The 12,678-nt window shown below is 38.8% G+C and overlaps 1 protein-coding gene across 3 annotated transcripts in view; it reads right to left on the bottom strand.

Annotated features, from left to right (window-relative positions):
* The window catches only part of mapkapk2a (MAPK activated protein kinase 2a), a 51,091-nt gene extending 49,120 nt beyond the window's left edge, over positions 1 to 1,971 (bottom strand). For 2 of the 3 annotated variants that reach the window (XM_036559020.1, XM_036559021.1), the window contains exon 1: positions 1,265 to 1,971. In XM_036559020.1, the coding sequence (XP_036414913.1) occupies positions 1,265 to 1,480 (216 nt within the window). In that variant the 5' untranslated portion in view covers positions 1,481 to 1,971. The remainder of the gene's footprint in view (positions 1 to 1,264) is intronic. The other variant, XM_036559022.1, reaches the window with a different exon arrangement.
* Positions 1,972 to 12,678: the final 10,707 nt, after the last annotated feature.

Genomic DNA, 12,678 nt, shown 5'->3' with positions numbered 1-12,678 from the left:
TGCTGTTGACAGAGAGACAGCCAATTAACAAGCTATTTTTATGGCCTTTACATCCAGTCACACCCTAAGCCTCAAGTTTTACAGATGAGGCACAAATAAAAGTCATTTTTGCTGTATTAAACAAATGCTTTAACACCAGACAATACTTAGCTGCCAACGCAATGTTTCATTTAGAAGCGAAGGAGTGAATGAACGCCTCCGCTTTTCTCACTCTGCTTCTGGGCGCAGACAGCAAGTGGGAGGAGGCAGACCACAGAAGTGCAAGTGCTTTGACCTTTGAGACAAATAAACAAATTGTGCCCTCAATCCTGCTGACCGAACTTTGATTACTCAAAAACACCCACAGGTGGAAGCACCTGACTCATTCAAATGGAGTGCTATTATTTTAATAAGAGATGCGCTTAAAGCAGTCCCACTGCATTAACTACTGAGAGAAGCCTACAAGTCACAACGTAAAGGCAAACGAAAAATAATTTTTCATGTCATTCATGTGTGTTAATATGTAGTAGCCTGACAAATGGAGCTCATCCTTTCATGCTCCAATAAACAGGTTTATTTTCCATGTTGCGCAACTGCGAACAGATTTGCGTCACATAAAAAACAAATACACGTCTTTTCTAAGGCCGCAATATATTACATACTCTGACAGCTTGCTGCCCGGGAGCTGCTGATCCCTGGTCAAACCGACGTAGAATTAAAATCAATGGTGGGGGCTGGAGATTGGATGACCGGCACTTCTGGTAAAAGAAGGCTTCAGAACGTAACTAATCACTCTCAAATGAACAATTAAGTGATTTTCCACCACTGCAAATCTATTAAAAGAGTGCCTGATATAAGGCAAATAAGCAGCATTCTCGATCCACAGGTAACACTTACCCCGTTAAACGCTGTAAACGCAAACCTGAAGGGAAAAACGTCACAGCTATGTCCCTATTAATATTTCGATTAGAAACGTCTGGCAGGTGCTTCCTCTAATGGCCATTGTAACAGGATGCAAAGCTTAAGTCAATTTTAATTAAGCTACATCTCTGCATAAATTTTACACTTCCCTTGTTACTCCTAGGTCTTACCTTAAGCACCTAAAAGTAAAAGCTCAAATAAAATACACTGAACTCTCAAGCATGCTTGTTCGAATAAGATACCCAAGAACTCATTCATTTCTACCAAACATTGTCAAATTAAGCTTCCTTCCCCTTTCTCGTTGCTCAGAGCTCTTGATTTAATACACAGCCACCCAGTTTCCAGACAATTTTACTCATCTCACCTTCAGCGCATACTTCACCAGGCTCTTCTTCTGAACCACTTCCAAAACCTTCCCGTTGATGCCCAAACCGAGAACCTGATTGGTGACCTTGTAGTCGTCCGTTATGGCGTTTTTCTTTATCTGCATGGGTTTCCCATGAAATTGTGGAAACTGAATCGGGTTTTGCTGCTGTGGTTGCTGGTTGGGAAACGGCGGCTGGTTCTGGGAGTTCGACATTGTGCCCGTGGCCGGAGGAGTCGAGGAAGAGACGGCTCCTTCCCCTCTTCGCTTTCGGGGGGACTGAGGAGCTAGTTCGCTAGTACGGTTTCCTGAAGTTTATTTCCCCCAAAACAACTAAAAAACAACATTAAATAAAAAATCGACTAAAAGACCGAATATTTCTCCACACAGGAACTATATAACGATTCTTTCGACCAGTTCAGCCAACTTATTTCCAGGTCGGTATCTCGTTAGCTAGCCGGTTAGCTAATATCCATTTCGAAAGTCAAACCGCCAATTCCCTTCGGAAGAGAAACAATAAAACAAACCGCGTTAAAAGTTTTTAAAGGTCACTGGCTTCCGAATCCCGCTGGGTATTCATAACAGTAGTTAGACGACATTAAAACGTACACAATGTTGTTTAAAAAGACGACAATGGCGCACATTAGCTACCAGAGCTCGCATTGCCCTTTCGTTAGTTTCCACCAGCGACTCTCCGCCTCAGCCGTTTTTTTCTCTCTTGACGTCACGCGACTGGCTGGAATGCCTTGGTTCTTAAAGGCGAAGTGAAACGAGAGAAAACTGAACACAGTAAATCCAAAAAAGCCGAAATGAGAGAAAAGTGAAAAAAACATCTTAAAAATAACTAATTGTGAGAAAACTTAAAAAAAGTTAAAAATAATGATAATACTTTCACTTACGCTGGAATGTGTTTGTGAGGTTTTAGGTCCATTTCACACTTCTTTCCTCACATTCAGCTACTAATTCCTTTTATAGTTGAGTTATGTTGTTAGCAGCACACTGACTGCTTGTTGTTGTTCACGTCTCATTTTTGTGTTGAAAATAGCCTTTGCATGTTTGTTGGAACAATTACTAAAACATTTCATAAAATGTTTTAATAAAATTAGTAAACCTTTGTACTGTCTATTTTGTTTCATGTTGCACCATGTTCCTTGAAGGAATGTAATTAAATTCCACTGTGTACTTGTACATGGAATGACAATAGAAGCCTCTTGACTTGACTAAAATTCACCACTCTGGTTAATAGTTTGCTGCTTCACAGTTCAGCTGAAAATGTACGCAAAGTCCAGTGTATCCTGATTTTTCTTTCTTTCTTTCCAGATGTGAGCGTAGCCTCATTTATACATAAACTTCTTTTTCATGTAAAGGTAATCAGGGTTTCCAGATTTCAGCCGACAGGCTCATCTGCTCCCTCAGCATCCTGAGAGTAGCCCCATCATGATGTAAACATTAGCTATGTAGCTCTGTTTAGCCTGTTCTGTGCTATATTCAGAGTAAAACAGGATATTCAGGCAGGAAATTATCATCAGTGGGACATGATTATATATCAGTCGAGATTTGATTGTATCATGAAAAACGGGCGTTCCGAAACACACTTTATTATGCCGCCTTCGAGCAGTGTTGGAAACTGAGAAATATAATCGACTGCAAAATTCTAAGAAAGTCCCATCCCCATTAGTTTTTGTTGCTACAGCTATCAAATTTTGATTTTAGACTACCTGCTAGCACATGTAGCATTTGTGTTAACAGTACAAAAGTACACAGAATTTAGGAGCACACAGTGGAGTACATTTAAAAACAATTTTCTTCCAAAAATAAACTGGCTGTCGGTCAGATTAAACTCGTTCCAGCCTTAGCTTTAGCATTAGCTTACCTGAAGGGGTGGCTCCTGTCACTAAAGACTCCCCACTTATTAAACAGGAAATCCGTCTGCTTCTGGTTTAATTATTGTAAACATGGCCTACATTCATATTTTGTCATTTCTCAAACATTGCAGTGAACATCTTGTAAGCGAACAGCATTGTACATCCCTGTTCCCATGCTGGCGTTAAACCTCAAATGGAGGCCTGCTCCCTATGCAGTGCATTAACAGTGTATATCTACAAATAGCCATTTGGGATTCAGTCACATGTGCACACTGGGCAAATACTGCAGAAGCCAGAACTTTATAACTTGCATTAGCGCATTATTTAGGTAGTAGAGAGCCGTTTGAGAGTCAGCCTGGGTTTAATGCTACTTAAGGCAGATCCTAACTAAAACATGGACATTTGAAGCATTTTACATTTTTATATTGCAGTTTTACAGTGAATCATAGACTAGTACGTCAATTCAAACCATGTAATGTTAATGGAGAAGTTGTTTAGCATGTTAGCCAGCTGATCAGCCTAGTACTAGTTAAGAAAACAATTTGTCAGACCCTCAGTTTAAGCAAAATCGTGTTCTTACTTCAGCAGTACACTCAGTGATCCTTGTGAGCCGCATTGCAGTCAACAATTATACTATCACCCGCGCTTTTTGTAATTTGGTATTGTAATACAGATTCCGTTTTTTGTGAGGTGGTTTTATGTATGAATATAGTAAGTATTTTACAGTGGCTTCGAACACAGATTTTAGGACCTGAACTATCTGTTTTGTAATATCATTGTCCCCATCCCTGGTAGTGGCATGTATTTTTGTAGAATATGCAGGAAAAGCTCATTAACATTCATTAAGCTCCGCATAGAACGCCATCTGATTGGCCAAGCCCAATCACCTACACTAATAAAATAGTATCATTTCAGTCTTTTACAATCTTTACAACAAAAGTTACATCCAACTAAATCAACTTTTTGATACTAGAAATATGAATATGCAGCAACATTTGAGGTAGGGAAAAAATTGCAGTACTGCTGGGGTAACTTTCACAAATCAGTCTAGTTCACCTTACATTATGAGGGCTTTTGCTGAATATAAATAAGCAGGACTAAATAAATGATATGGGCTACTAAAATGCAGCATTTCTGATGTAACTTTATGGACATTGTGACAATGCTACTTTCTATCAGTGTCTATGTGGCCTTTTCATGTTATGTTAGTGCCAAGTGGGTTTAATTCTAGGCAGTTCTAGCTTAAACACTGACACATGAACCTTGTAAGACATGCATGTAAGATGTTCTTTACTTTGTATACCGTGAATCCTTTCATAAATATTGTCTGTCAAATGAATTCCTATAAGAATCTGTAAAATACAAATATTTGTTAGCTAAATGTATAAATATTGTACAACTGTTAATAGGTGTCTGGGCTAATCGCTTACCAGTTAAGGGGAATTCTATTGTTCTTTCATAATGTCTACTTAATTCAATCATTAAAGTCCAAACAAAGTAATCACAGAGGGTATAGTACATCCCTCACCTCAGCGTAGCGTGTTTTAGTAATGTCTAGAAGGATTATTATTAGACAGGTATCATAGACTTCATTAGATTTCCATTAGGACTAGCTTGTTAATTAATTAATGAATTGAATCAGGTGTGCTATCCCTGCTGTCATGTTAGTATAGGCAGCAAATACTAAACTATATCCACCTTTAAAAATACTAGTCTCAAGCCTTATTTAAACAATGTGTAGAGGTTGGTTTAGTTCTGCCAGCACTTCTCTTGAACTTTTTGCATGCGCAAAGAATTGACAGAGGACTGTACAGGATACTCACATAACATAAAGGTCATAATGTCATTTCTCAGCTTTGTTTGAAGAATACTTCTGACTGGATGATGTAGTGCTCTAGAAATGCATCCTACCATCCTTAGAAACAGAAAGGCCATTAACACTACCTAATAGGGACATTTAAAATGTAGAGGCATGGAGGTTTAGTCTAAGTCTTAGAGATAATCAAGTGAACAGATGTCCTTTAAGGAATGCATTTGGCTTATCTACCTGTCACATTTGTAGCATTCTCAGAATTATCAACTCATTAATGATAGCTGCATACTACCCGCAGCCTTTTAACCAGCCCTGAAGGCCAGATGAATTTGCATCTGCCTTTGAGACAGCATGACATGATCTTCCAGCTCTCATGGTAGGTATGCGCCCTCCTGAAAAAGGACTGTTTATGTCGTTTAAATGTTGTTTTTGTTCAGTTTAAGTTGGGTATATATGTTAACGTGTCAATCTGTGTCAGGAAGTGGGGTCACCGTCAGGGAGAAGTGTGTAGCTAGAGGTAACCTTCCCTATGAGTTTGGTGTTCTGTGTTTTTTTGCTTGTGTGTTCAATAAAAAGTGCTCCTCACAGCAGATCATGGCAGCCTTCTAGCATCATTTTTTCATCTAGTAGAAAGTAGCATTATCACAATGGTCATAAATGGATGTAGTTGTAAAGGATTGTAAAGTAATGTAATAATGTCATCATTCTGTAGTCCGTGTCATGCCTATACTAAAAACAGGTCGGAGCTGTGTTTCTCTGTGCCAAAAATGAATCACGCCCTGTGGTTAACAAAACTGCTCCAAACTAGATATGTTTTAACCTGCATCCTCTGAATGTCACTGGATCTTTTGAGTTACGAGGTCATTAAGGAGCCAAAATATGTTTTTTGCTATGTGCAAACTAGCACTGCTGTGCACCGAATTGAGTAATTAGCACAGTATGTTAGGAGTATCTGGAGTTATTGTAAATTGTGTTTAAGGTTAATAGTAGACTTGCTGTCATGTGACAGTGTGCAGGACTAGTAGCTTGCTATTAGCATGGATGTAGCAATGTTCATGTTTTAGCTCCTTCATGACCATGTAATTCAGGGGGTGTGGGTGTTGGTGGAATCGGTGAAATGGGCAGAATTTCCCGCATGTGTGAATGGGGCTCGAATCTCTGTTGTCCGCTTAAGGGGCAGGTGAGTCCACCCTCCCTCTCCCCAAAACCACATGACTGCGTTCCTGGAAATATTTTGATATGGCGGCTCTCAGCTTCATGTATCCCCCCTGGGTCATCTCTCTAATTAGAAGAGGGGACACTTCTGAATAGCTTATCAACAGGTGTTAGTCTCTGGCTGTGATCTCGAGTCCAGTAACATACTTTGACCACCAGATGGCGCTGACGTTTCTCTTTACAAATCATTTCCTAACATTTTCACAGTGACCTGTATTCACATGATCTACAGTTTCTTACTACACCACCATATGTTTTCTCAATTATCTCAACAGTATAATACAGGATGGGTCATCTGTGCCATGTTTTGCATTTTTCTTTCTTCCTGGGTTTAATTTTTTTTCCACAGTAGAACATTTACATGTTGACATCGATATCATAAAGTGTTTTAACGTTACATTTTTCATATTTTGCAGTTTATTTATTTTCATTTATGCCTGGATTTGAAATGTTTACAGTACATCACATATTTTATGCGACAAAATCTTTTCCACATTTTCCATCTTATTAATTTGTTTGTGTATGAACTAAGACATTTAATGTGAAAGGTTTATAAGTAGAACAATAATATAATAAAATATGTTAATTATAACAGATACTAAAAACCATTATAAAATATCTTTGTATCAGGAGATGCCAGGTTTTCCAGATTTTTTTTTCCAGATTTTTTTATTTATCTCAGATGTGCTTGCTTGACATTAAAGGGTCTATAATCATAGAAAGCTGAACTTGTCTCAGTTTTTTCAAAATAAAAGTGTCTTTGTAGTTTGCAAACACTGTTAAAAATGTAAAAATGTATTGCTCATTCCTCAGTCCACACGGTCCATATAGCTGCAGAAACAGCTTGTTTTGAATGGGTTGTTTTTGTGATGTCACAAAAACCTAGCACATGTCCAAATATCAGCCTACAGCTGTTCCACCCATTCACGTTGAAGTCATAAAGAGTGTTTCAGCCTGGGCTGCTCTTTGAACAAGGCACAGGAGGGCAGCCTATCAGGACAGAAGTCATTTACATATATCAGTCTGAAAGGCACAGCAACAAAACCAGCCTGTATGAGTCTAAGGGATAAAGAGAGGATGGAAAATGATCATGTAGATGTGAATTACCTTTACCTTTGAAAGTGTTTACAGTGCATGGATAACATAACTGAAAAATGAAACAATTTATATAATAAAATAACCATGAGACACCATAATCTGCAATAAATTGCCAGCAGCCATGCACTTACACTGACAGACACAAGAGGGCGTCTTGGCCTGTGCCTATGATTACAGCAGCTGGGAGCTGAATATACTTGAGCTCACATTTTAAACTTATTGTGCATTTTGTTATGAAACAATCAGAGCCCAATTTAGGGTTACAAAAGCATTGTGCATATGACAATGTTAGCCAATCATAACTAGTGTTATGACCAGGACAAGTTGTTTGTTTGTTTTGTATTGAGGAATCACTGAAATGTGATTTCAGTATGTGTACTCTGACTACTTGTGTTGTTTCAGGACATGTCTTAGTGTTGTGCATGTGTCCAAGTCTAGATTTGGCTGCGTTCAACTACGATTTATGTTCCTTTGCTAGCAAGAGAGCATGAAGGGAGTCCAGCAAACTGCAGGTGTAAGGAGAAGTCTCATAAGGCTCATCCTATCACCTTAGTTGTTCACGCTCTACAGCAATGCACATGAACATACATGTAAATATACATTTAAGGCCTCATATACTACCCTCCACAGCACAGCCGCTGAAACTAATTCTGAAACGGAGCGGATTCTGTAGTAGACATTGTTCATTCTAACTACCAAACAAACCAACTACCATAGTAGGCTTTAATTTAGCAATACAGTAAAACTAATGCAATAACTACACAGTATTGTCAAATTGTGCTCAAGTAAATGAATAATGGTTGCAGTACTGTTAACATAGGCCTACATAGGCTGTCTAGAGAACCTAAAGTATAAACTAGTCCAGTACAGCAGATAATTAAAGTTATTTCTAACTTTTCTAACACCGTCACTCTGATCCCCACTGAGCAGCATTGAAAATTGAAACGGCATTAAGAAAGAGTGCTTGAGGTGAACAGCTCTGACTGTAACCCTGAGAGGCCGTGCAAAATCCCAAGCACAAGCACTATTGTCACAATGTACCTTCCACTGCGAACCCCCTGTTGGCTAGATTTGAGTGTTACGATGGCAGTTATGTAACCAGGCCTCACTTGCTTCACTAAGCATTCAGCTAATTCTTTTTCACACACACGCAAACATACACACTTTCTCTTTCTTTTTGAATTTCAACTACTACACATTACGCTTTTAAGTCCCAACACGCTTCTACACACCACAGTTCATGAGCTTTCGTGGCTATCAAATGGCCTGCTTGTCTCTGCTGAAACAGCAGTATTTCAAATTGCCTTTCACATTTGCCTTGTAGCTCCAGTGCAAATCAAAAGAAGTAACTTCAGATACCAAATATGTCTTTGCTGAATGACCACATCTGTGATAAAGAGAAAATGATGTAAAGCTGATTCTGTTTGTTTAAAGAAAAAGAGGAAATGATGGTTGCTCAGTTATATGGAACTCGTTTTATTGCTCTTTATAACATACTTTGGCTATAAACAAAGCACCAGTGCTAGCCATTTACGTCATATCCGCCAGCTCACTACTACCTTGGTACTTACTCTTTCTGGCAATTCATCTAAGTATAAACATGTGTAACAGAAGAACTTTCAAAGTACCAGAATTTGCTCATTTAGTTTTGCAACCCCATATAATAAAGCTTACCAGAGGCAGGCTTGCACTGTGTTCAGCTTGTGCCTGTGGACCCACGTCATCATTAATGAATACGATAAGTGTGGATTACCCTGGCAGGAGAGCAACTTATTTCAAAGCGCTATGCTAGTAAGAAGACATAACCTTCATAAAGAGTTTGCAAAATGTTCACAGGCTTTTCAGTTTCACCAGAAGTCATTACTCACAATTTTGCTCCGCTGCTGTTCCAGTGAATTGGGCTGATCCAAGTTTTCCTGTTTGCACTTTTGCGCTCTGTTTGCACAGCTATTCCCGACTCACATAAGCCAACACCAGGTGACAATGGAAAACATTTATTGCCTTGTCATTGGCCAGCAAAAACTTTTACTCATGTGAATACACTCAGTAGCTTATTTATTCCCAGATTTCACTTTGGGGATCAATAAAATACAGTGAGGGGAATCAGGTTCCTCTTGGCAAACCATCTTCAATTCCACAAAGTTATGAGGCTCCCCCTTATAAACTCGCAATCTCAAAATCCTCCATAAATGTTCAGTGGGATTCAAGTCAGAAGATTGGCCAGGCCATGCAAGCACTTTCAGCTTTTTTTTAAGAAAGCAGTTTTCATTTTGGCTGCATGTTTGGGTTTGATGTTGTGCTTAAACAGCCATCGACTCCCCAAATTCAGTTTCTTTACCGATGAGATTAAATAATCCTCAAATATGTTCCGGCACATCACTCTATTCATGTTTCCTTTGATGACTTGTAGTGCCCCTGTACTGTTTCCAGAGAAGTGGCCCCATAGCATAATGCTCCCAACATCATACTTCGCTGTGGGTTTACTGTTCTTGCGATAATATGCGCAACCCTTCTTTCTCTAAACATGGCAGGCTGAATTATTGCCAAAGAGTTCTATTTTTGTTTTGTTTAACTAGAATACATTATCCAAAAGTCTTGTAAAAAGGAGGTCATTGCTTATTGTTCTCTGTCTATTGTTCCTGCTGCTTCCAGGTCTTGCAATGCTTTTCAAGTTACCGCTGGCTTCTCTCATTCCTTCCTTATGATTTTTCTTAGAGCATGTTGTGAAATCTTGTGTGGTGCACATGTCCAAGGATGATGAGTTGTGGTTGCATGAACTTTCCACTAGCATATTATCAAACCAATTGTACTGACAGGGATGTTTAAGGTCTTGCTTAACTTTAGGAAGCTCCTTCACCTTCACCATGATGGCTACTTGTTATGTGAGATCTTCTTGACCAATGGAAATATCTTTTATAAAGACATCTGTTGCGATTAGCATAGAAACCTTCCCTTGCAGCATTACACCTTGATTTATTTTTATGTAAGTTTTACCTATTTATTTTAATATAGTGTCTTTATACCTTTTTACTGATCATTTTTCATCAGTTATTAAATATCTTGGTTTAGGCTTATGAATACACACTTTTTTTAAAAAAAATAATCTTCCTCATTGAGGGATTGCAAGAATTGAAGAAGATAATTTTACCCTGTACAGTGCATAATATCATCAAAATATTCAGGGAACCCAGAGAAATCTCTGTGCATAAAGGGCAAGCCCAAAAACCACAACTGAATGCCCGTGACCTTTGACCCCTCAGACGGCACTGCATAAAAAACCAGCATATTTCTGCGATGAATATCACTGCATGGAGTTAAGACTATGCTATGCACAGAGGAAGATGTAAGTCGAGAAGTCAACTTCTCTGGGCTCGAGCTCTGAAATGGACTGATACACGGCAGAAACACGTACTGTGGTCTGACGAGTCAACCTTTCGGATTATGTTTTTATGGAAATAACGGACACTGTGTTTTCCAAGCCAAAGAAGAAAAGGACCATCCAGTCTGTTTCCAGCATAAAGTTCAAAAGCCGGGTTCTATCATGATAGGAGAGTATTAAGTGTAACATCTGTGAAAGTACCATATAGCAACATATGCTGTTTTCTAGACATCTTTTGTCAAGGATGGCCAAGCTTATTTCAACATGTAAACACCAAACCACATTCTGCATGAGTTACACAGCATGGTTGTGTAATCAGAGTACAGGTGCTAGACTGGCCTGCCTGTCTCCCATTGCAAATGTGTGACGCATTATTAAGCTCAAAATGCAAAAAGAAGGCCCTGTATGGTTGTGCAGTGGAAGACATATATAAGCGAAGAATAGGAAAAACAATTAGCTTTCAAATCTGGATCAATTCTTGTCTTTATTTCCAAAACAATTAAACAATGATTTTAAAGTAAAATATCAAATCGTGGTTTTGTACTGCTCTCTGTATACCGTCCCAACTTTTTTGAAATTGGGTTTGTATTTAGGTGCATTTATTTGGAAATAACAACAATTTCTTCTACAGTGGAAATTTTTCATTCAACCTTCTTTGCTGGCTGAGCTTATAGCCAAGACCCCCTCTAAGGCACCTGCCTGTTTACCTGCATGTCCCTTAACACCCATCTTATCCTCTAATGCAATCTGTGTGTGTCCCATTTCAATGCATTTCAGAAGTGTAAACAACTTCTCGAAATATAAACCCAAAGGGCCTACACTCTCTCTTTCTTTCCCAGACGTGATCACTTGGCACATGGGGAAACTCTCCTCTGCCCCAGAGCTCCCCTAGCCAGCAACTATTTACAGCAAGTTCAGTCCAGGCTCGCTCGCTTCCTAAAAGCTTAAAACACGCTCAGCTGGTGGAGGGCTCTAGGCCCTATATCGAGGAGAGGATCTGATTTCATGCGTAGTCTATGCAGGGAGCAGACTCACTTGTGTCGACAGACTATTGTGAACCCACTGCACCTGGTCACCTAACCTCATCATATGCTGTCCTCTCTAGTTGTCCCTTATCCCAGCTGTAGTTGATCAACACAGACATGTTTTGTATAGAAAGCTGGTTTCTTTAGTTTGGCACTGAAGCTATGAGGCTAATGTAGCTAACAATTAATGAAAGCTTAACCACCAATTAGCACCATGTTAAATACCTGAATCGTCTTTCATCTAGTTCTTTGTAATCTCAAATAGACTTACTTTGGTTTCTAAGATCATGCCTTACACGAGTGACGTTTGTCCAAATTTTTAGATAACTGTATGGCTAGCCTTGAGCTCCACAGGGACGTTTGTTAACAGGAAATGTTACCGTTGGAATTGAATAGAGAGGTATATGACTGGGTGAGATGGCTCTCATCGCTTGTCTGTCAGCAGAAACCCCAATCCAGAGAGTCCATCCTTCAAACAAGCCCTACAATAGCTTAAGCTAAGATATACGATTGCTAAGTGAGTTTGCTAAATTTCTTAGATGGAAAATGAAGGTATTTTCACTTGTTCTTTGTGGAACTTTAAGTAAAATAATACAATACACAAGCAAAAGATTCAAAATATAAAAAGGTTCAAATACAAATAATGAAAGATAAATCAAAATTGATTGTTACTTTATAACTTTACTACTATTTTTTTTTCCAGTCATTGCTTTCCTTTTTTGTATTTACAGATTTTAATGATGTACTTTTTTGCTTCTATTGGTCTTAAACTTCTGCAATTTTTCATTTGTCCCAGAGTTTTGGCACATTTTTACAGGGAGTGGGTCTTAGAAAAGGTGTTCATATATATATATATATATATATATGTATGTGTGTGTGTGTGTGTGTGTGTGTGTGTGTGTGTGTGTGTGTGTGTGTGTGTGTATATGTATACACACACATACATATACATACACACACACAGCAGCAAGCATATATTGGTCCCTTGACTTGATTAGTTCGGCTACTGCTAGTCCACC

This window comes from Colossoma macropomum, unplaced genomic scaffold, assembly GCF_904425465.1.
Source record: "Colossoma macropomum unplaced genomic scaffold, Colossoma_macropomum, whole genome shotgun sequence".
Classification (NCBI taxonomy): Eukaryota; Metazoa; Chordata; class Actinopteri; order Characiformes; family Serrasalmidae; genus Colossoma; species Colossoma macropomum.
This window is presented reverse-complemented; position numbering and strand designations above follow the sequence as displayed.